This window comes from Azolla caroliniana, unplaced genomic scaffold (genome assembly GCF_043228905.1).
Source record: "Azolla caroliniana isolate FFs.n. ecotype wild unplaced genomic scaffold, voAzoCaro1.0.p SCAF_2, whole genome shotgun sequence".
In the NCBI taxonomy this organism is placed as follows: domain Eukaryota; kingdom Viridiplantae; phylum Streptophyta; class Polypodiopsida; order Salviniales; family Salviniaceae; genus Azolla; species Azolla caroliniana.
The window spans coordinates 18,321,557-18,345,645 of NW_028230437.1; the positions used below are offsets into that span (position 1 = coordinate 18,321,557).

Below are 24,089 nucleotides of genomic sequence, written 5' to 3' on the forward strand. Positions count from 1 at the left end.
TTAGTCTAGCCAAGAAGGTTAAAAGAAAAATGAACAAACAAACATGCGAGGCCAATCTTTACCACACACATCTAAGTAAATGGAATCTACATATATACATGTATGTACAAACATATGTGTGGATAGTTCATTCCTTACGACAAATCCAATGGAAGTCCACATGTTCTTAGTGACACTTTGCAACAACTTTGAGCATCATGCTACTATTCAAGGCAATATAAATAAGCAAGGATTGAGATTATAAGAAGTTATGAATTGTTATGGACAAAGAAATGGACAATCGAACAAAGGTATTATCTTCTAGGGCCATAACAAATGGAAATGGGTGCCTTTTCTTTTAAGAAACCCCCACCCAAAACCAAACTTGAGGGCAATGATGGGGGCAAGGACTGGGCTCGAAGGAAGGGTCAAATCGTGTTCATCACGTATTATTACTCAAGATGGGATCAACATGGATTCACATTATATTATTGCCATCCAAGAACATTGTCCAAAACCAACACTAGTGCAATGGAGAATGGATATAAGAAAAATGCGATGGCAGCCATCCACGTCGGGAAGATTTTCCGGAAAGACGCCAAGAGACCCATCAAAATTGTAACCAAGCATATCACCAACACCTCTGAAGAGAAATCCCACACCAATTGTCTTGTATAAACCACCGCCAAGAAGATACCCAATCCCATCGTGCAGTTCATTGTCACACCTCCGTATATCTAGCAAATTCAATCCCCATCATCAAAATTAGTCTCTCCCACACTCAAGGACAACAATACATCTTAATCATAACCATAATCATCCCGCTCGCACTCGCACTCATGTTAGGTGTACATTAGCCGGTTTCATAGATGAAACCTCTTGGTATAACAACATGCATAATAAAGTCCTAGCCCTATCCAAGTCATGCCCACGAAACGAGTTCGTGCGAATTAGATATCCATCACACCACGCAATGGAACCCAAATTCTTCAAAACTCTAGGATCAAATGGCCATATATGTATGTATGTAGTATGTATGTATGTATGTATGTATGTATAGCGACTTTACTTAAACACCCAGACATTTTTGCCTGCTCTAAACAAAAACAGAGTGAAAACCCACATACATAGGACTCAGGAGTCGACCAGGGGCCGTTAAACCGGTTTGGCGAAACCGGTTTGGTTTGGACAAGGCCAAACCGGTCAAGCGAAAACCGAAGCGTTGCGGGTTCCTACAAGGCTGAGGAGGGATGGAGAACTGCAGCAAACAATGATTGACACAGAAAGCTTGCGCAGAAGATTTCTTTTTGTAGAAGGAGAGGGGGGTTTACCTGAGAATATGTTAATGACATGTTCCTCTTCTTCTTGCGAGCCGAGAACAGAATGGAGGAGACGGCTTCGCTTGAGTTGGAGGCAAGAGGCAGGAGCACGAAGGAGATGAAGAAGGACGGAATTTGGCTTGCCGTCGAGAATTCAGAGACGGCATCGACCAGCGGATCCGCAAACACTGCGGCCAGCAGAGTCCCCGCGATGAGCAATATCACCGCTTTCCTTATTATTTGGAATTTGGTCGGTGGGATCGTCTCACTTTCTTCCTCATCTTCTTCTTCTTTCAGTTTCTCAAGCTCACCCAGAAAGCTCTTAGCCTGAAATGCATTTTCAAAGGAGATCAGATTCATCCCATCCCTCCGTTTTGAAAGTACAACCTAAGTCTTGCTTCTGCTTAATTAAGCATTGTCATAAAAGAGAAAATCTGCAAATAACTTGTTAGGAAGATCAACAGGTCCACCCAAGCATCTGCCATGTCATGTAGATAAGATAAGATAGAGAGGGAATATGAAATTAGTTAGAGAGCCTGGGTCACCTCAGCCACGCTATGCCCGATGGATCGCTGGCGGTGGAGGTTCAAATCTTTACTCCATTTCCGTAAGCCATCCAAGAACTCTGCGTATGTAATTCGGCCATCGTTGTCCACATCATATTCCTTCATTATGTGGTCCACCATCTGTGCCACATCATTTTCCTTGCCCTCAACAAACGTGACTTGTAGCATAGAGTGCAGCTCTTTCTTCTCCACAAGGCCATCGCCGTTTAGGTCAATTGCCTTGAAGAGCCTGGTCAGTCAGTCAGTCAGGAAGAAGACAACATTTAAATTGGAATTTTGGTGAAGGTATATAAATTACATCATTTCTGATAGATTTCTAAGCAATCAGCTCTCTTTTTTAGTTACATGGCTGACCCGCTGCTCAATAAAAATCCATGTCAAAGAAAAGACACAGTCCTTTGCTTACTTCTCTGCAATTTGCTCGTCTAGGACCCCGTGTTCATTGATAAGCGACGCCCTATCAACTTTCCTGAGAAGATGAGACATTACACCAGCCTTAATTATCATCTTTATTGCGATTTCTTTTCGTCGCTCTTGTATCCATGGGGTGAACACCTGCCATATCATAATTAAATACAAATAATTATCGAATGTACTCTAAATAGCAGAGAGGTCCCCATTCATTCCATACAAAAGTTGAGCCTCCACTAGATCAACATTTTAGTTCGTATCCTGTCATTCTTCATTTGGCTTCGCTCTTAATGCAACATGTTTACCATAGGATTTGCCTTTTCCTCAGTCATTTTAATCTCTCTGTCTGTCTACCTGGATGTTCTTTTCCATTCATTTTAGTATGCAATTTTGGCATGTTAGGATCCATATACATTCAAGGGAGCCATAATTCTGTTGGAGGGGTAACATTCAACTAGCCTTTTATACATTATTATGCAGAACAAGTTTAAACTTCACAATATACTTGAGGGTAATCGATAACCTGAAACATCACGCAAGTTCATGCTACATACACACAGTGGCGGTGCTTAGTGTAAATAAAAGCTTTCTTGAGTATTGGAAAACAGCCGAACGGGGGTAGCAGACCTGGTAAAGACAATAGGACACAAGTCCAGCCAAGGCCAGCACACAAGCCACTAGGACAGGAATATTTCCAGTTGCACTAAAGTTGAAAATGCTTGGAAGTTGGGCAACGACAAAGGGCACAATGGAAAGAATCATGATTCTTGCTGATAACCGAGTCAAGTCATCATTCTCCACTCCGGTTTCTGCATTCATACCCCAAAAAGAAAAATGACATTAGACAGAGTATACTGATGTATTGCCTCTTATTTGCAGATCAAGCAACGAATTAATCACTAATATAAGAAATGAGAGAGAATGACTGCCATTTCCCTAATTTTGCGAGCCACTGTGTAATTATTGTTGAAATCTACACACACATATATATATACACAATGAGAGATGTATTTATACTTGTGAGATCGTAAGGTTTGGTTAGAGTCTTATCGATGGTAGAAAGCTTTCCATCCTCAAGCTCCGTGAAGTCACAACGACCCAGCAAGAGGCAGCTTCCCCATAAAACTGTCAAAAGCATCACAATTGATCCTGCTAACAACCCCATGCCGACCAATACCTGCTCTTGAGCTTCAGCTTGTGTGCCTCCTAACCCAGAAACTGCACAAACATATCGATTTATTTGTGGTGTTGATCATAACATGAAGCAAACATGTGAACCATATTAGATCTAATAATTATATTGATCAAACCCTTACAATCATTGAACGTACCCTAACCAAGACTTCCACAAATTCATCAAATTAGAAAACTTCCCCTCAAATGACCTCCAATGGTCAAGTTCCAAATATGTATACAAGACCACAAGCTACCTTGAAATTGTGGGCTAATCGTGTGTGTGTGTGTATATATATATATATATATATATATATGTGGTGATGAAAAAAGCCGTGGGCTATGTCTTCTTGTTTGTATATGAAAAACAGGGCTTCTTCTATACGCTATTCAAAAACTGCCGTTACAAAAGCTCCAGAGGATCGATCACTTGTAAATATATAACCATAGCACATGGAGGTTTATAGTAGGGGTTTCGTAAGCCTACGCATTTAACATAAAAAATTAGGGTTATCATATAAGTAAGCGAGATATTTTGAAATAGAACTTGATGGAAAGGCACGCATTGATGAGGTATGGAAGCTTGAAGAATTAGGAATTCTTCGCAATGAATATTATGTCTAGTCCGTTGTTAATGAGACCTTAAAGGTTACCTACAAGTAATTGTTTGCTGTATCAAGTAGATATCTATCATAAACCGCAGAAACAGCAGCATGCCATGACTGGAATCTTCTAATGAATTTGCTAGGCAAATTGTAATGGAAGTGTGTATCTGAATAGAGACTTAGTTAGGCGACGCTTTTTTTTTGGGGGGGGGGGGGGGGGGGGAGATTGTCGATCTATGAGGGAGGTTGGAGTAATTAGGGCGGAGACGGTGAATGAATGTCAGATTGACTGACATACATAACATTAGAGGTCGATCTAAAGAATGAATAATTAGAAAGAAAGCATAGCATAGTAGGTCGAAAATGATTGGAAATTGTATGCGTGCGTGCGTGTGTGTGTGTGTGTACCAAGGATGAGAATGGCATCAGGGAGGGCGCCAAGGATGGGGAGGAGAAGGCCGCCGATGATTCCAGCGTCCAAGATGGTGAGGAGGAGCTCGCTCCCTTCCGACAGCAGCTGTGCAGCCAGAAAGAGAAGGTAGCCATAGACCACCAACAGGAACAGGTTCCCGAGAATGGTGTCACTGCAAGGGAGGAAGCCGTAGGTAGCCTCACATGAAGAAGAAGAAGAAGAAGAAGAAGAAGAAGAAGAAGATTCATCACCATCGCCATAATAAGAAGAAGTATTATCAACCTTGTTCACATCACTGCTTGGGAGGACTAGTCGCAGATCATCATCCCTATTTGACCCTCCATCTCCATCTCCATCTCCTCCTGTTCCAGTTCCTGTTCCTGTATTGACACCACCCCAAAGCTCAATGTTACTGTCATGATTAGCCCCAGGAATAGAGGAGGTGTATGGCTGATCAGCGTTGGTGCGGAGGAGTAGTGGGCGAGATGTGGCGATGTGAGGGCGGAGCGGTGAAGCGGAGATAAGATTGAAGAGCAGAGCAGGCAGGAGGAGGAGGAAGAAGAAGGGAATAGAGGCGAGAGAAGGAGGTCCAGGGGGAGGAGGAACCATAGTTAATGAAGGATTTATGGTATGTTACTATGTAATATGTATGATGATGATTGGAGGAAGAAGATCAAGCCTTTTTTCCTGTGTAGTAGTATAGTAGTACTTCACAAAAGAAGAGGTTGCATCAGAAACAGCATCATCATATGTATTTATATACCTCACATACATATATGTATAATGTATGTAATATCATATCATATATGTATAGATATATAGATCCACATATGTATGTATACAGTATACTGTATTATGTATATGTATGGGAGAGTATTAACTTGTAGGTTAATCTATCATTCTTTCATGTGTATGTATGTGTCATGACTCATATCTATGTATGTATATCATATGTATGTATGTATATGTATGTGTCATATCATTATGTATGTATGTATGTCGGAAAAAGACACCAGCCCCTGAACATTCCCCACTACGCAACAAAACAAACCCCGTTTGTTTAGCCATGATCCTAGAGCACGTTCTAAGCGTTTGTTCGTATGCACCGGCATGGCATCCTCGATCCTTCGATCTACCTATATGGATGGATCTCTTTTCTCTCGGGGACGGAAACCGCTTCTAAAAGGGGAAGTATCTAAATCCCAATGGTCGTCTTGTAGAATATCGTGGTCGCATGCAATATAGGCGCTACATTCTAATTTAAACACATTATTCATGAGCGTCCGAGACACTTGACAAGTTTGAAAGGACAACATGGCAATGTTGTGAACTTAGAGACCTCAAAATGATAGATCTAGTCTTACCATTTTAAATTGTAAATACATTATATATTATTTGTCGAGTGATCAACATACGGTGGTCCGTATGTATCGACCTATTATATCCTTTCTCCAATTTTGCAGTTGTACTTCCATCCGACACGCCATCTAACGTGTGTGTACATCTGAATTTTTTATAATGTTGGAATTCTTATAATGTTTCATTTCTGATAATGACATTTTAGTGCTCTCCCATGATCATGCCATGAGGCACGCGCTTACTTTAAGACGTTCCCTCAATTTTATAAAAACTTGCGACTGTTTTTTCATGTTTGACCTTAATACTCAAGTAACAAGCTAAGTTGGCATACAAGAATTCATAAATTCTTTATTGTCTTGGTAAAATAATTTGCAAAGGCAAGTCAGTATGATACTAGAGAATAAAGGTTCCATGTCAACACGATCACACAACTTGGTTGTGTTCAATATTCAAATCAAGGAAAGCCAAAGAGTAGCATGTTCATTCATTGAGGTCTGAGCAACTTGGCTTTATCCAACTCTACATGAAAACACTTCATATGAAATACCCCTCTTATGACATGCAACAATCTGCATCTACATTGTTTGTCTCCTGCTTTCTAGTTGTCTCACATGCTTAATCAAGTGAGCATTGAGTTAAAGAATCTCAACTTTACAAACCTATTCATGTCGCTTTAATTGTTTTTAATGAAAATTGCATAATGAGGAGTTTGCATCAACTCAGAACATGTTCAAATTTCAAATAATCGATCTGAGTATCCGTCACCCAAATAAAGTTTGATAGTCACCCAACTTATTGTTGAGGACTTGATTTTTTGTCGAGGCATGTGTGCCTACGTGCTTAAGTTTTCTCCTGGAGGTCACCACATTAGACATCCTCATAAAGGAGACACATAAATACCTCCTTATAATTTACTTTTATAATGCTTTCCATCTTTCTTGACTTATAAATTGTGCTCATGCATGGTTAAATGTCACTTACACTAGGTTTAACAATAAACTTCAGCTCTTTTGACCATGCTTTTAAATTTTTCCAACCAACTTGGGGCTTCTTGATTCACTCTAATTGTGTCTAATCCTTTGACCTCATATGCAATCACTATATGACTATTTCTTCACCAAACCTCCGGTCACAAGTTGCGTAGAAACCCTCTTGGTTGCCAAACCAATAGTTCTTTGACCACTTGTTAGCAAGTTGATGAGAGTGTTGTTGGAGTCAAGGTTGCCACCACTCCATTGCTTCAATGCAAATAGCCCACAATCTACACCACATATGAAACTCAAACAAAAGCCACATCCTTAACATGGTCATCTTATGACATGTACAATCACAATTCACATCATAGTCAAGGAGGTTCCAAAGGGCATGTGCTCTCTCTCTCTCTCTCTTATATATATAGCATCAAAAGCAGGGGCTTAGTTTTGTCCCATGGATGTTAACATTACTTTTTTGTTCACAAACTTATTGTTTCTATTAAAATGACATGACAATACAAAAAAAACTCATATCTTTACTACAATGGTAAGGATCTTAATGTAAAGCCTTTGAGATGTTGTAGTACTAAGTGACAAAAAGGCATTTCCTTAGGGGATAAGGTGCCCCCAAAACTTATAAGGGAAATTGCAAATCTAACATTCCCTTGTAACATACATACATGTTGTCTCTGTTGAGACCATCAAAGAAGAACATAATTCTCAAACTCCAATTGTATTGAATACCCCCATAATTAAGGGAGTAAAAAACAACCTTATGTGATGGTGAGGATAAAGCATTGGCTCCTTGAACAAAAACTTGATGAAAATGTGACAAAACATCCTTGGTCAATGATGCCAATGTGCAGACATAAAAACCCAATTTGCTTAGCAATTGGGCATGTGAGGAATCTATGGCTCCATTGCTATACAGCCCCATTGGAAATGCTTTAAGTTTTTAAAGTCAACACCAAAGCAAACCCATGCACCATTGCCTACAAAAGGAACAATTTTGCATGGAATAGAAGATGAGAATGTCATTCTACATCTAAAATCAAACACCATCATTGTTTACAAGTAATGTGCCATGTATGTGAAATCTTCATCACTAGTCAAGCTCTATATTAAATCAACTAAAGATTTACATAATTGGCACTGCTAGTATCAATTTCATATTGTCAAGTAACCAATCTTTCCACGGTTCCTATACCATTAATTTTGGAATAGGGGCAATAGAATAGGCATTGCAACTACTAATCGCCAAATATAGTGATCTAGAGGTACTTGACCTCTAGAGCACATTGTCTTAAAGGCCAAGATATGATTGCATGACTCTAAACACAACATTTTGCACCATTACTAAGCTACACCTTGCAATACAATGGAATACAAATTTTAGATTTTCCATCCCATCCCAATGTAATTGCCCTGAGGATGCAAACATAAATGTTGGTAGAGATTTAGTACCTTTTCTATACTCGGGTAAGTTGCTATTTGACCAATGGTAAACTCATTCACTAAGAGCACACTAATTATTGAACCATAACAGAATTTGAGCATTTAAATGATCGATTCACTATTAACAACATGCCACCATGAACCTACAACTCCCCCCCTCCCCCCTAAAAAAAAGAAAACACCACTTTGCACATCATCATGGAGCACCTTGAGAGAATGCCTTGCACAAAATAAAGTGTCTCTCTTACACTCTCAACACCCAAGGCAAATACATACCACCACAATATTCTCCATGGACAAATAGGGTTATTGGTCTTCTCACTTCTCCTCATGAATACACGCAAGATTCATAGAAAGGTCAATACAAAAATATACCCATGCTACGACCTTTTACTTGGAAAATTTTGAACTCAACCTTGTGTTTTTTTAAGCATTTAGAATATCCGCAAATGGCCCCCTCTCAAATCGGTAGAGACTCTTGCAAGGTTGGCATGGACATTAGAGTTGCTTTTCCCAAGAAACATGAGAAGTCACGCCCTAAGCAATACTATTTAGGATTGCTTTTTATAGGAAACATCTTCTCTTTGGAGTTGCTTTTTCTAGCTAACATGAGAACGCACACACAAAGCAATACTTTTTAGAGTTGCTTTTGGAATTCTCCGTTGTTGGATTTTGGTTAATTGTATTAAATTTTAACGTAGAAATTTGCTGATTACGTGGCATTTCCTAAAATACCAAGTTTGGATGCCAATTTCATGTATTGTCTCACAAGGCCCATTTTGTAATCCAACTCCACTATGCAATAGGCACTTCACATTATGTATATCCTTCTTCAAAACAGACCCCTCCACTGGCTTACATGTGGATTTCTGTTAGTAATGCTTAGGTTTACTCCCTCCTATTATCATATTCAAGGTGTATTGGTTAGATCTCATGTTTATCGAGGTTCATTCTCTCTCTTCCTTGGAATTCGTTGATGATGCATCCTATGCCGGCTGTTCTCTCATGAAATTCAAAAGGATAACTAAGTGTTATCTATGAAAGTTGTACTTGTAATGTAAGGGCCTCATACACATATTTTGGTCTAAAATGTTTTGTGCAAAACAAATGCTTGATTTGGGTTGGTGATAGAATTTTTATGTTGCCCAAGTCCAAGACGGTAAGAGAATGCCATCATATAATGCTAAGATTATGATGCCGAGGGAGGGATGGGCATGCATTATTGGCAAGCGTTGACAAACAATGTAGGGAGATGGCGGGCATGTAAGACCAACTTTAAACCTTTGGTGAATTATGCGAGAGTGGGAGCCGTAGAAGCGAATAGGGTAGTTGGTGGCAAGTAGCTAGAAGTCACGAGTCACATGATTGCTATCATATACATACATACGTGTGTATTATTATTGTCGATGCAAGGTGATGTATGTAGTTTGTTGATGTTGTTGGGAAGGAAGGTATATATACATATGGGACGAATACATTATATTATATTAGTGGGGTGGGGAGAAAAGATGAAGATCATGCTCATCACATCATGGAGCATGTGGTGGTCATCCTGTTGGTAAAAGAAATCACGAGGAAGAGTGAGTGAGTGAGTGAGTGGGGGGAACACATGAAGACTCACGACTGACTGACTGACCGACTACTCACTCACTCACTCATTCATTCACAAAAGGAGGTAGTGGGTGGGTTATGTGTGTGTGAGATTTATATATACATACATACATACATACATACATATATGTATGTATATGTATATATTGTATTATCTTCTTCACGTGAGTGAATACACTATGTACATTGTACATAATGTATGAGTGTGATGTATATTATTTACATACAGACGCAACCATCCATCCCTCCCCCGTTTACTACAAACATACATATGTATGTAACCAACTAACTCCTCTCTCTCTGTCTCTCTCTCTGTGCGCGTGTGTGTCGTGGTTTAAATGAGTGGGAATGAAGAGTAGGTAGTTAGTTAGTAGTAGTGCTGCTACTGCTACAAACAATAACTAATGGACGAGTGAAGCTATTAATTAACCTGAGCTGCAAGGTGCAGACGTTTCTATTTTGCTTCTAAATCCATCCGCCCGTCTGTGTGCTATTCTTATCATCGCGTAAGAGAAAAAGGGGTTGGGGTTGCGGTGGGTGGGTGGGCTCCTCTGTCTGTTCATTCAATTTTGAAGTGCCGTTTAAGATTCTGTCGCTGGCTCTGGAATTTGAATTACTTCCTCAAAAATCGTACACCATACGTATACGTAGTAGTATCTATATGTATAATGTATGCACATATGTATACCAAACGAAAAGGATCAAACCTAAAAAATACACACATATGTATGTATCTGTTCGTTTCAATCTCTCATCATAAATACATACATACAAAGATGGATAGGATATATAGCAATACATAACATAACATACATAGCCAGCCCATAAGTTAAGTAGAGATAGGTAGGTAGGTAGCTGTGCTCCTTCCTTCTGCAACAACAAACATACACACACAGCTCGCTCTCTCTCTCATCATCATCATCATCATCATCATCACTGTAAAGTTCTCATACATATTCCATCTTCTGATCATCATCAATCTATCTATCTTGCATCTCTCCCATTTGCATGCAGCAAATAAGAAACATCATCTTAAAAATTCCATGCATGCACTCCATCCCATCCCATCCCATCCCATCTATATATCCCTCTCCATCCCCCCCCTGCCAAAATTTCCCACTTTCAACATATAGATTCATGCATGAACCCACCAGAAACTCTACTCAAGCCGTCTTCATTATCTCAGACTTCAGTACTAGATCGTAGTATATATATATAACTTCCCACATACATACATACATACATAGCCATGAAGAAGATTTACTGGGCTCGGTTTAATCGGTCGAATTCGTCGTCGGCCGGTTCCATACGATCGTCTTCCATGGTAGCAGATGCAGACGATTATGTGATGGAGGAGGCGGAGAGAAAGAAGAAGAAGAGTGAAAAAAGGCATTCGCATCATCCGGGCAAGGACGAAGAAGAAGAAGAAGAAGAAGAGAAGCGACGGAACATCGAGGTCCGTGTAATCTCTGCACAGGATCTGAAGAGATCGAAGGTGGAGAGGTTACCGGGGCATGGGATGCGGGCGTATGCGGTGGCGTATGTGGATGCGGATCATAAGGCCCAGACGCGAGTGGACGACAAGGGCGGGCAAGGGGACCAGCCGGTGTGGAACCAGGTGCTCACCATCAGCGTCGCCGAGTCGGCGCTACGCGCTGATTCCCTGGCCTGCCTCACCATCGACATATTCTCCAGGAGGCCCAGAGGCGCAGCAGGATTCCTCCTCCTGGCCGACCGTTTGGTGGGCACCGTGCGCATCTTCTTGTCGGACGTTGTGAAGCTGGATGGGCATGACGTCCTCCTGCGTGATGTGAACCCCATTCGCTGTATGGCCTTCTGGGTCCGCTTGCCGTCCGGCGATCCTCACGGCATCCTTAACGTCTGGATCCCACCCACTGGCCGCTTCCTACGGCGGCAGCATTTTAACAATAACGACATCTCATCCTCACTGTCGCCACATTTGCCGCCTCCTGTCCATCACTGTGAAGGCGCCAATTTTAGCTTCAAACAGCTTTTGCAACGGCCCGCTGTCACTGCCAGCCTCGACTATCATCATAATCCTCATCATCATCATCATCATCATCATCATCATCATCGCCATCACCAAATCCTTGGCGATAGCTGCTGCGACGCTGAAACTGAAACCTTCATCTTTGAGTAGATGAATCCTTCGCGGATCAAGTCCTCTCATATGATTCTGAAACTTAAATCTTCATATATCGTTATTATTATACTTTGGAGAGTTGGATTGTGATGTTTGTTGCTTTCGTTAATTCCTCATACAATGTTGACGGACGCATATTAAGTTTTGTTGTATTAATCGATCGGTACTCATTGCATCTTCATTTATGGCTGCACCATAACATGAACATGAAGGCCATTCCGGCTAATAACTAGTGAAACCACCACTGCATTCTAGAACCTTCCAGGATTAATGTACATATATATTTATGTGTCTAACGTCTGATGAAAATCTGGGAACAAAGTACCTTTTATGAGTCGCGTTATTATATATATCTGAGCTATTTATGACTGTCGTTTCGTTGATAAGCCTTGGAGGGGTCAGATTTGGATGATTGGTTCTTCAGGAATTTATCCTCCATCGAACAGATTATGGTGATGACTCAAATATACAATCTTGATGACATAACTAGCTGTGTGATCCCCATGACATGCCAGAACATCTAACATAATTCGCAATTAAGAGACCTTCAATGATGACATTAAGGAAGAAGAATTCTAAGTTCATGATTACCGATGGAAACCAGAGATCCACAATGTTTTTGCTGGAGGATGGAATGAGCAATGTAAAATTGGGGCTAATGAGTTTGGTTTGGGAATGTAGGTAGGGTTTCGGACATGTACAATATAAGGACCTGCTTCCTGAATATCGATCAATACTTGGAGGAATCGGTAAATGTGACAGAATTTGAATCTCCATTAATTTCAAGGGCAGCAAGCTAGCTCCTTCTTTGGAGGAGAGGTACAAACCTGATTGTCAGAATATCAAATTTATTAGTATCACCATTTTCATCCTATATGTCAACCAATGCCGACTACTCTAAGCATTCGTATGAAAAAGAATGTTTGCCAATGCATTCGAGTATATTACGATTCAAGTATATTACGTAATATTACGCCACATGGTCTGCTTTTTAGCATGTCATATTGTTCACATTGCACGTTTGCTTCAACGCCCATTTGGAAGACATAAGTGAACTTCCTCTTGGGAGTGGTACTTCAAGGGGCATGTTCTCTCTCTACCCAGAGACAGAGAGAGAGAGAGAGAGAAGGGAAATTTTCATTATTTGACATGACAAGATGACAAAAAATGAGCACTTGTAGTGGACACCAATGAGTGTCTATTGTAAATTGGTTGAATGAAGATAACAGAGATTTGTTGGTGAGTCTCTGACATAGTTTCACATGAAAGAGGTGATGATGAGAATTTTATGAAGATTATGAGTAGTATAAATTATGAGTGAAAGTAGTTGCTTCAAACAACTTTTTAACAACTTGAAAGTTAGAGAGTGGAGACACGCTAGATGTCCCATCTTGGCATAAAACATGATACTTTTTGGAAAGCATGGATGATGGGAGGCAGCAACACAAATAAACTCAATTGGTGTCTATAGTTTGCAAAAATGGTACAATTGGATAGGCCCTAGGGGGGATGTGTAAACCATGAGAGTTGGATAGAGAGGAAGAGTAGGTTGGTTTGTCCCCTAGTCCTCATCCTTTATACGATAAATGTCCTCTTCGTATATGATTGATTCATATTGTATTGCACCGCCACATTTACTTTCACCACGTAAAGTTTCGACAAAAAACACATTTATGACCTTATTCACTTTTGGTACAGTTTTGCTCATTAAATAATAGAAATCCTTTAAAACTTATGAGGTCAAGAAACAAGACAAGGTGCTTTAAAGCACAAAGTGAAACATTGTGTTTATATGTAGGTATAGTAACCATACAAGATAGTCTACATATATCCCCAAAGTTTATTGTTATATATATTCACATCATTACCATAATGTAGTTCTAAGGCTTCTATTCTTCACCACAATCGTTATGCTATGCACCGCTCAAGTGTTGTCAGACACTGGATTTTATGTATCAATGTGGCGCAAAGGCAATCACAAATTGATACCAGAGTGTCAAATACAAAAATGTTATGAACCAATATAACAAAAAATAATGTGCGTGTATGATTGACATGGGTGCATCGCTCAATGTAGGGGCCAAAGTTGTCAATGTTCTAATTTCTAAATATCAGTTTTTTTTTTTTTTTCTTTGAAAGATTTTCTTCCATGGACCATAGTATATACATATGTTAGAGTGTCGATTTCAAAAGATTTATACAGATACATTTCTTGTGATACGATGTTGCAAAAGTCCTAATAGATTATATTATTGGTCTATTCAATAATTTGATATGGCAATATATGTGTACGCTCTATATGTACATGTGAGCAATGTGATTTCAGGATAAAGGGAATGTTTCGTAGATTGACATATTCTCATTCGTAGGGCCTCCCCTACGAACACGAATACGAATACATGTAAAAGTATTCGTTTTTTCTAGAAAAATAAAGTATGTATTCATTTCTTTTAACGAATCACGAACAAAGAAGAAGCTTCTCACTGCATCCTGTGCGTGACGCCTACCTCTCCGCCTCTTCCTTACATCCTGTTCTCTCTGCCTGCAAATTAGGGTTTCGGCCGAAAACCCTAATTTCGACCATATTTCCTCTTCTCGGCCAGCATCCTGTCCTCCCCCCTGCATCCTCTGTACGATGCCTACATCCTTATTCTCAGCTGCAAACTCAGGGTTTTGCTGAAACTCTAATTAATTAATTATTAGTGAATTAATTGATGTTTTAGTGAATTGATTAATTATTAGTGAATTAATTACTTCTTTTTTCCAGTGAATTAATTAATTATTAGTGAATCAAATCATTTTTATAATGTAAATTTATTTTGAAAAACAAATGGGTTATAATATTCTTGGGATTATTCTTATTCTCGGATATTGCGAATATCACTGATGGAGAATATCATGAATATCATATACATATATGTGTCAATCTATGCGCGTGTTTCGATGGCTGACCCATCATCGAATGCCTTTGAAAACATCATATGACATTTAATTGTTTAGTAAAGAGACATAGCTAACTCAAATGGATAATTTTTACCCATCGGCATGGACAAAGGGGAAAAATACATCCTCGTCTCTAGTCAAGTAATGTTGTAAAATTTCCATCCAACACAACTTGTCATATATGCTATGCTATGTATTAGTTTTAAGGATAATAGTACATAAATAAGTTTACTGCAGTTATGGAGGAAGTTGCCTCTATTCACGGTCTCCTCTCAAGGGCCAATCTGAAAATATCATCACCCCTTGCCCTTGCCCTTATCATCCTTTTTGTATATAACACTCTCTAATTGTACATTTTGTAGCTTTCTAGCGTTTTTTCTTAATACTAATGAAGGAAATATTTTTGGAATAAAAAAATAGTGATATAATGAGTCATATGTCGTTATAAATGGTGACTCGGTAGGTTCCTAATTTTGTGTATTTGTCACTGATTTGCAAGTTATAACTAATTTATACTAATTTATCCTTAAGCTAAAACAGAAATGATTGGGTTTAACTCTCTTCTTTGATACAATTTTTATGGATTACTACTCTATAGAGAAAACATTGAAGTATGTTTTTGGATAGTTGGAAAATACAATGTCCATGGGCGTATGCTATTGTTGGCAATGGAAGGTTCCAATGTAAATGTGTATTTTTGTTCATGAGGGAAATTCATTTGGATGCATTGTTGGAAAATACAATGTCCATGGGCGTATGCTATTGTTGGCAATGAAAGGTTCCAATGTAAATGTGCGTTTTTGTTCATAGGGAAATCCATTTGGATGCATTCTAAAGTGAACATGAGTAAAAATAAATAAATTATTCTGATGCTGAATCACATGAAAACTGAGAAATTATTGTAATCATGATGAATCTTTTCCATAGTTGATGTAACTTTGGAGGTTGGTATTTGATTTACCAAGTGCTATCATCAATCTCACGTGAAATATATAGTTTTCTAAGATGAATAAGATCGAAAACAAATTTTGAAACCAACTCTCTTTTATATGTTTAACTTAACATGATGTTGATCGATGAATATGACATGACACATGCATTGAAATATCATCTGTCTATGATGTTATGGGGTTTTTGTGTTTATTATGTGTTTTCATAGTGGATTACACCATCTTTGTTTAATGTTATGCTGTTTTAGTAAATTTTGCATTTGTTAGGTAAGCAAAATACATGACATTTTTTAGAGTATTTTCTGGATCTATGAAAATGTCTTAAATTTAGTGTTTGGACATTAACCAATGTTTTAGAATAACATGGGACAGCCAACTTAGAAGTTCCCCATTACAATAAGGCTTGCATGTTTTAAAAACACCCGCCCTATGAAATTCTTTGTTCCATGTCAAATCCTAACATTGAATAGAATAAAAAGTTTGTGAGTCTTTATTTTATTCAATCGAAGTGTGTGTGTAAGTATCATTACAAATAGTATATAGTTCATATGTAAATAGAATGACTCCAAAAGCATTTTACAACGTACATTTAGTCCTGAGTTCACAAAATATACGATGTAATCCACAACATGGCTCAAAAAAGAGTACATATAATGTTGCGTCTTGTTCGATCAAAAGTAATTTGTGCTATAGTTCATACTTTGAAGGGTCAATGGGATGGTATAGTTGGAGATTCTGGTGCTAAAACTGCTCAACGTCATGAGTTTCTTATCCTGTGGACAACTACTCCATTCATGACCTCCAACTTCTAAGAATGGCACTCCTCCTTATTGGCACTTTCAACCACCGAAATCGTTGTTTCCTCCGCCGATCACATGGAGTTTAAAAATATTGTAAAATGTTTACACTAATGAAAGGATATCTTCCTAAAAAAAGAAGAAGAAGCTGATTGTGTTATTTTTCCAAGGTAGTTAAAATGCAATAATCATAAAATAATCCTTTCTAAGCATTTTTATTTGATGAAATCAAATATTTTAAGACTATTCATTTTCGTAGATTTCTAAAATCAATTTTACATTTTAAAATTACCTTAAATCCTATCAATACAAAATAAGAGGTATTATAGTCTTATATTCTCATAAAAGTAGAGCTTTTAAAGTGCTATAATTGTTCTCATCTACTTAATGGTTAACAAAGTTAGATCTTCATCTCTTGATTAAACTCTTGTGTGATTTTGTCTATCCTAATGATCCTACTACTAACAAAAACATTTGGAACTTTTCCAAATTACATGTAGATGGTGGACCAAGGATGATCTTCACCTTATTTGAATGCATTTGGAAACCTCTCAAAAGGAACAAATAACATTTTGAATCTCCTTCACACAATGAAAGTCAAATCAGGGACCTTTTGGAGATGCTGAGTTGATAGTTTTAAACCATTATTAAGAAAGAGATCACAATTTATTTATGTTATAATTGTATACAATGTACAACAGATTGCCATTATCAATTCTTAGTAGTTTTTTTTTCCAAACTCCATTAGTTAAAATATACACAAACTCGATCCCTTTCTCGGGTAGGCCTTGTTTAGACTATACTACCCTTCATAATTCTTAGTAGTTTTCTAATCGTTATCTTTACTAATGTTTGCAGAGGAATATGCACATGTTCTCGAAAGATTTATCTCTGCAGCCTTAATCAACTCCACAATGAGTTTGACAAATACGGGAGAAGTTAAAATATTTTTTAGCAAAGTCTTTACACTATCATTTTCATGTGGAACTCATGAATAGTGTTTGTGTCAAACCATGCTTGCAAAAGTCGGTGATCATGTTTTTGGATGGTATCATCAACACTAGAGACCCATTTATCTCCCATTAGCACATGTTTGGGAATATGCACATAGTTCATAAGCATAACATGGAAGTTGATACACTTGTAATGTCCTTGCATTGAGACTCCCCTTTTGGAAATCAATATGGTCCTAATTGTCAATATACGTTGTTACCTACGGGCTAACAAAATTACTCTTTTATTTTCCTAATAACATTCCTCATATGGTCGTATTGAAAACAACTAAAAACGAACACTATGTCAAAGTTGTGGTCTTTGTGATAGGCAATTTACAATGTGGATAGGTGTTAAGTTCCCCAGCATAAAAACGGTTGAGATGTAATGATCTCTTCGGAGATCCTAACTTCACAATTTAAGAATATATCCTGTTACTTTTCTCGAGACAATGACTATATATGCCTATTTCATGCAGCAATACATAATATGACTATATATGCCTTGGATTTGTTGACAAGGGCCACTATTCATCTCGTCTTTTATGTTACTATGACTACCCTTCAGAAAACATTTAAGGAAACATTATCTTTGTACATTTCCAGATTGCCTTCACTTCAGGCATCCGCAAGTAGAAAATGGTACAACAAACATTAAGGCCAGTTGGTATGCAAAAACAATGCATGTGAAGATCTAGATCAATAGGCATTTTCAATTGGGTTGAGAAAACTTTTTTTTTCATGATTCCCCCACAAGGATACATATACCCTCATGCTAGTAGTCTGATTAAAGAAGCATGAGACAATCTGAAAAAGACACGGTGAGTAAAAAGGCGAGTTTATATAAGATAGATGATTACAAAGTTAGTGTCTGACGCTGATAGATGATTATCACCTTCAGATTTGTAATGTAGAAATCCATCAATAGTAAGGGTTACATCTTTAAGCATTCATTTTCAATCCCACTTTCTTTCCCATGGTTATGATGATGGTTCAATTGTTTTAGTTTGTGTAGAATGGTGATCATAACATTGTGCAAAGGGAACTGCTTTCCAAGGCCCGGCATCTGAAGACTCACATCCATCATTGCATTCACAGGTACCTCCGAGAAACTTAGGCAAATTCTCAGGATCCACAAGCTCTAAGAGTTTCGATGCAAAATTTGATCCATGAACCTCAATTTTCCTCTGAGTCCTCTTGTCAAGCCAAGGTTTTATCATAGACCAAACAGCCTTAAATGCGGTTGGAGTGTTGACGATAAACATCTTGCCCAAGTACTCAGGATAATAGTCCTGATCAAGCTTCGTAAGCTTCTGGATGAAAGAACGCACTTGTTTGTTCATACTCTTTATGGCCTGCAGAACATCATAAATGATGCAGGTTAAACTTATGCATGAATATGTAGATACATGCACATAACACACATTTAATGCCAATTTCAACTTAATAAGTAAATTGGAAAGTAGTTATAATTAGAAAAAACAAGAAGAGGTCAGAAACAAAATTCTTGAGTTTCCACAAACGTTGCAAAGAAAACATTGTGAAGTTGAGAGCCTGGTTCACAATGAGCTTTTAATTTTTCTGAAAGAAAGTTTCTGAAATTTTTTCTTCCATAAACGAAGGACATCTTCCATTACAAATATATGGTAGATGATATATGGATAAAATAGCCATCAGAAAAAACAAGAAGAGGTCAGAAGCAAAATTCTTGAGTTCCCACAAATGTTGCAAAGAAAACATTGTGAAGTTGAGACCCTGGTTCACAATGAGCTTTTAATTTTTTTGAAAGAAAGTTTCTGAATTTTTTTCTTCCATGATATATGGATAAAATGGCCATCAGGAAAGATGAAGCTGCTATCTATAGCATAAAAACTACCAAATTTAAGATCACACACATGCATACTTGGTAGGGGGATATGATTTTACCATGATAAAGCTAAGGCCCAGGGGTTTGAATCTAACATGCGAGAGAAAAACAAGAAAGAAATACATGTCTGATTTATTCGTTTTTTCATTTAATCACTCATGTGAAAACCGCAGTTCATGAAGGTAAAATGTTTTCACGTATGTATGATACTAAAGTCTGGCTTTTCCAGATGTCTGGCCACTGAAACATACCAATATGGAAAAAACTGTTGGCATTCCCCTCAGAAAGCCGGTATATTTTACAACGCTATGATTCTAACATATCCAGCCATTACTGCTGGTTTAAAACAAAAGAATCATTCACCTTTAGAGAGTGACAATCACACAGTTACATGAATACCACATCCCATTCATTAGGATAAGAAGCCCTAGTCAAAATGAATCATAAAAACTTGTAAAAAAACTGAACTTTGAGCCAGGCTTTTGCTGATGCAGCATAGTTTATTTCTAGTGACTAATAATTACCCAACTGAATTACATCAACTAGCATGATATCTCCTGATGTCCAATACAATGAGAGAAAAATTACGATCCTAATACCCTGGGAAGTCTCCATGCATCTTGTAAGATAAAGCCATACCCTTTCTACAACAGAAGACTAGCTTCTGAGGCCAAAAAATCTAGAAGAAATGTACAATACGTCTTGATTCATATATAGCAAGTTCAACTTAGGCTAGGTCTATGTCCAGGCCACAGCTATCCAGAGTCTGGTCAATCCATGTGGTAATAGGTTTTACAGTGTAATAATGGACTTCATGAATGTATAATTAGAAATTTGTTTACAGATGTGCATAAAACCAATGGTAGGGTTTACAAGGAGAGAGCACTGAAAACATTTATATCTACTTTCATAACAGATAAGTAGAGATATGGAAGCACATTACCACGCCTTTGAGATCCAAGATTGTGAGAGACTGAAGAATTGTGCGGCCTGCCTTCTTAGAGCAAGCAGGGAACTTCCAATTGATGAGGATCTCCCATTCTTTGACGTGGTAGAGAAGCATCCGATCCATGGTTGTAATCTTAAAAATCTCCTCTAATTGTAGCTGCCCAATCCGTTCAATGTAAATAGGCCTTCCAAACTTGTCTGTCTTATGGTGGAAATGGGGATAAAGCTCTTTCACGGCCTTCCATTCCGGAAACTGAAAATTCTGCAAGATGCAATAGATACATAATCATGAATAGCAATTCCCGGAAGCAGCAACATTATTATATCCAACAAATACCCATACACATCAATCAATCCCCACACACAAAACCTAATATCGATAACAGGAACATCTTATATCTTATGGCATACTCCAGCATATCCCCATAGATTGATATATAAATGCCTATCCCTGCAGAAACTTACAATCAAAAGGCAACATATATCATGGCATAAACAAACTCAAGTAACTGAAACTTTGCAACCTATAATACATGAGCATATGAAACCTTTGCATGTCAATCCCTACGTCAACCAAAAAGTCACAATCTAGCAAAGAAATGCACCGTATCCGATGGATAAACATCCATCCATGCATGTGCAGCAAAGAAACGTGACATACGGATAGATTGACACATCCACAAGAGAAACGTGTACATACCGATGGATTGAATCATCTGCAAGAGAAACGTGACATACCAATAGATTGAAACATCTTCAAGTTGCATTTCTTTGTTAAATTTGTACACGTTTCAAGTGTATGTCACGTTCTTTGTTACACATGCATGGACTTTTTTATCCATGAAAAACGGTGCATTCCTTTGTTAGATCACAGCTTTTTTTAGATTTATGAGAAACACCAACTAACACAAGAAATGCAGGAAAGCGAACTACTCTTATGAACAACATTAGAAGCTCTAACCAGTCTCAAGAAAAACATAGGATATGATAACAAATCTTAATCCAAAAGGAAGAGACCCTGGCAAACCCACAGGTCTATTCGCAGTAAAAACGGAGGAAAACCTAACTAATCGCAGGTAAAACAGAAGAAAAGAAAAAGGAAACCTCGATGATGGTATCTGCACTGATCTCTTTCCTCCATTCAACCATGGATTCATACATGGTCCTCGCTTTAACTATGTCAAAACACCGGGCCCGCAAGAATCGTAGCAGATCAGCATCAGAGGTATATTTTTGAAGAAGACCTTTCTCTTCCAAGCACTCACGAAAAGCACAGAGACATTCCTGCTGAGACGAGGAGAGCTCTTCAGAAGAATCCATGGCAGAGAGTTCGTTATTGCTACTACTGCTTTCACCTTTGCAGTGGCAGAGGTCTAACACAGGCCTTGAGGGCATGAAATGCCCATCTCTGAGCTTGGAAAACATGGCTATGGCAATGATCCTGTTCTTGGTTGGTTGTTTCTTATTCTTCGTTCTTTCTCTTTCGTCCGAGGAAGTGCCCTGAATTCTGGCAGAACAGGGGAGGGGAGAGAACAACAAACAATAAGAAAAGCAGGCCAACCAACGGTCACAAAAAGCGAGGGAAAAAAGGTCAAAAAGCAGAAAAAGAAAAAGAAAGCTATGGCTTTGGCTCTCTCTTCTCTCTGCCCACACATACACACACAAACACACAGATACACACAGATACATACATAGATAGATGGATGGATATGTACATATATAGATAGATAAAAGGTGAAAACGGGCATCCTCGAACAAATTTCTCTTCACTTTCACGGCCGGGAATAGTGAACAGAATCCGACCCACCGAAAATCGCCGAGAGTTATACCAGATTCCTCTTGAACTCTTAAGAGTTTCGACACATGGAAAAGGAGAGCCCCACTCCACCTATTATTAATATCATAAAGATTCTTTCCTTTGCTTACCGGTAGAAAAAGAAAAACTTTTGTTGAGAGTGCATTCATGTCTGCATTTGTAGGTTTAAGATGTTGGTGATAATCGATGACAACCACATGGTTGATGTGGACTTGAGGAAGCTGATTTTCTGTTTTCCGATCAAGATGAGTGATGATGGTGTGGGAGCTGAAGCAGATTATCATGAGTACGTGAGAAACTATTTTTAAACTCGTTGGTTGTGTTGTCCATTCAGGATTTCGCTAGTAATCGGCGAGCTGGTCGGCGAGATGGTCGATGTGGATTGAACGAAGCAGGTTTATTTTTCATTATGATGATTAATGATGGCGGCGGGGATTGAAGCCTATTTCCATGAGGCGAGCGAGGATCAGTGATGATGGTGCGGGGGCCGAAGCATATCATGAGGAGATGTGGAAATAGTTTAGACTCATTTTATGGTTGTTTTTTGTAGGACCTTGGTGGTAATCGGTGAGATAGTTGATGCGGACTGAATGAAACAATTTTTTGTTTTGAGCTAAGGATGAGTGAGAAGCATATTTTCTTCAGGAGCCACCGTTTGAGGCAGCTGATTTGCTGTTTTTATTATTAGGATGAGTGATGATGGTGTGGGAATTGAAGCATATTATCATGAGTAGGTGAGGAATTTTTTTAACTCATTTCTTGTGTTGTTAGTACAGGATTTTGCTGGTAATCGGTGAGATCGTTGATGTGGACTGAACGAAGTAGGTTTTATATTTCTCATTACGATGACTGATGATGGCGGCGGGGATTGAAGCATATTTCCATGAGAAGAGGTTGAGTGATGATGGTGTGGGGACCGAAGCATATCATGAGGAGATGAGGAAATAGTCTACACTCATTTTGTTGTTGGTTTTTTTATAGAACTTTGGTGGTAATCGGCGAGATGGTTGATGCAGATTGAATGAAGCCGATTTTTGTTTTGAGATAAGGATGAGTGAAGATGGTGTAGGGGTTGAACCATATTTTCTTGAGGAGATGATGACACGATTTTATTTTGTTGATATAGGTAGGTGAGTTTGGTGGGAATTAATAATCGGCAACAGTTCGGTTTGAGAGGGTCCAAACCGAACAATTTAAATTTTTTGAAACCTGACCCGAACCGAACCACGAAACTGTTAAACCATTAAACCGTAGTTTCGTGGACTTGAAAAGAGCTTGAGGGAGTGTCTCCTTACCAAGTGTAAAAGAATATGAGAGCGGAAGCTTTGACAAAACTGGTTACACTGGATAGTGATAGAGAATAAACATGGGGAAGCTTAGAATACACAATACACATGAGAGATAGAGAGAGCAGAATAGCATTAAACTCAATTCAAAATAATAACACTCTGTGTATACAAATGTCCTACATAACACTTTTTATACAAGTCCTTAAAAGGACTGACAGAAGTACTGACAGGTACTTCAATGCTCATACGAGCGACTGACACTAACTCCAAGGAATCTGCCTACATACTAGGCTAAGATTGTAGACCTCTAACGGCCTACCGGTTACAATATGATCCGGCTCCTGGTTCCGGACACCTATCCGGTTCTCCATTCTGGATATTGATTCGGCTTTGGCTTATTCAACCGATCCAGATCTGGTTGAGCTTGTTCGCTCAACACTCCCCCTCATGCTCAACTTG

General features: G+C 38.6%; 3 protein-coding genes across 3 annotated transcripts; 1 reads left to right on the forward strand and 2 right to left on the reverse strand.

The window, feature by feature from the left end:
- Positions 1-218: 218 nt before the first annotated feature.
- LOC147867465 (sodium/calcium exchanger NCL2-like) lies at positions 219-5,089 on the reverse strand. Its single transcript, XM_087315251.1, has 7 exons — positions 4,462-5,089; positions 3,293-3,493; positions 2,903-3,084; positions 2,271-2,419; positions 1,844-2,093; positions 1,311-1,625; positions 219-716 (listed from the first exon to the last, which is right to left on the reverse strand). The coding sequence occupies exons 1-7, from the start codon at positions 5,072-5,074 to the stop codon at positions 468-470; spliced, it is 1,959 nt and encodes a 652-aa protein (XP_087171377.1). The 5' UTR covers positions 5,075-5,089; the 3' UTR covers positions 219-467.
- Positions 5,090-11,185: 6,096 nt separating this feature from the next.
- Positions 11,186-12,026, forward strand: LOC147867466 (uncharacterized). Its single transcript, XM_087315697.1, has one exon. The coding sequence runs from the start codon at positions 11,186-11,188 to the stop codon at positions 12,023-12,025; it is 840 nt and encodes a 279-aa protein (XP_087171823.1). The 3' UTR covers position 12,026.
- Positions 12,027-18,532: 6,506 nt separating this feature from the next.
- On the reverse strand, positions 18,533-22,086 carry LOC147867467 (sec14 cytosolic factor-like). Its single transcript, XM_087315252.1, has 3 exons — positions 21,630-22,086; positions 20,521-20,787; positions 18,533-19,065 (listed from the first exon to the last, which is right to left on the reverse strand). The coding sequence occupies exons 1-3, from the start codon at positions 21,948-21,950 to the stop codon at positions 18,691-18,693; spliced, it is 963 nt and encodes a 320-aa protein (XP_087171378.1). The 5' UTR covers positions 21,951-22,086; the 3' UTR covers positions 18,533-18,690.
- Between the last annotated feature and the right edge of the window lie 2,003 nt (positions 22,087-24,089).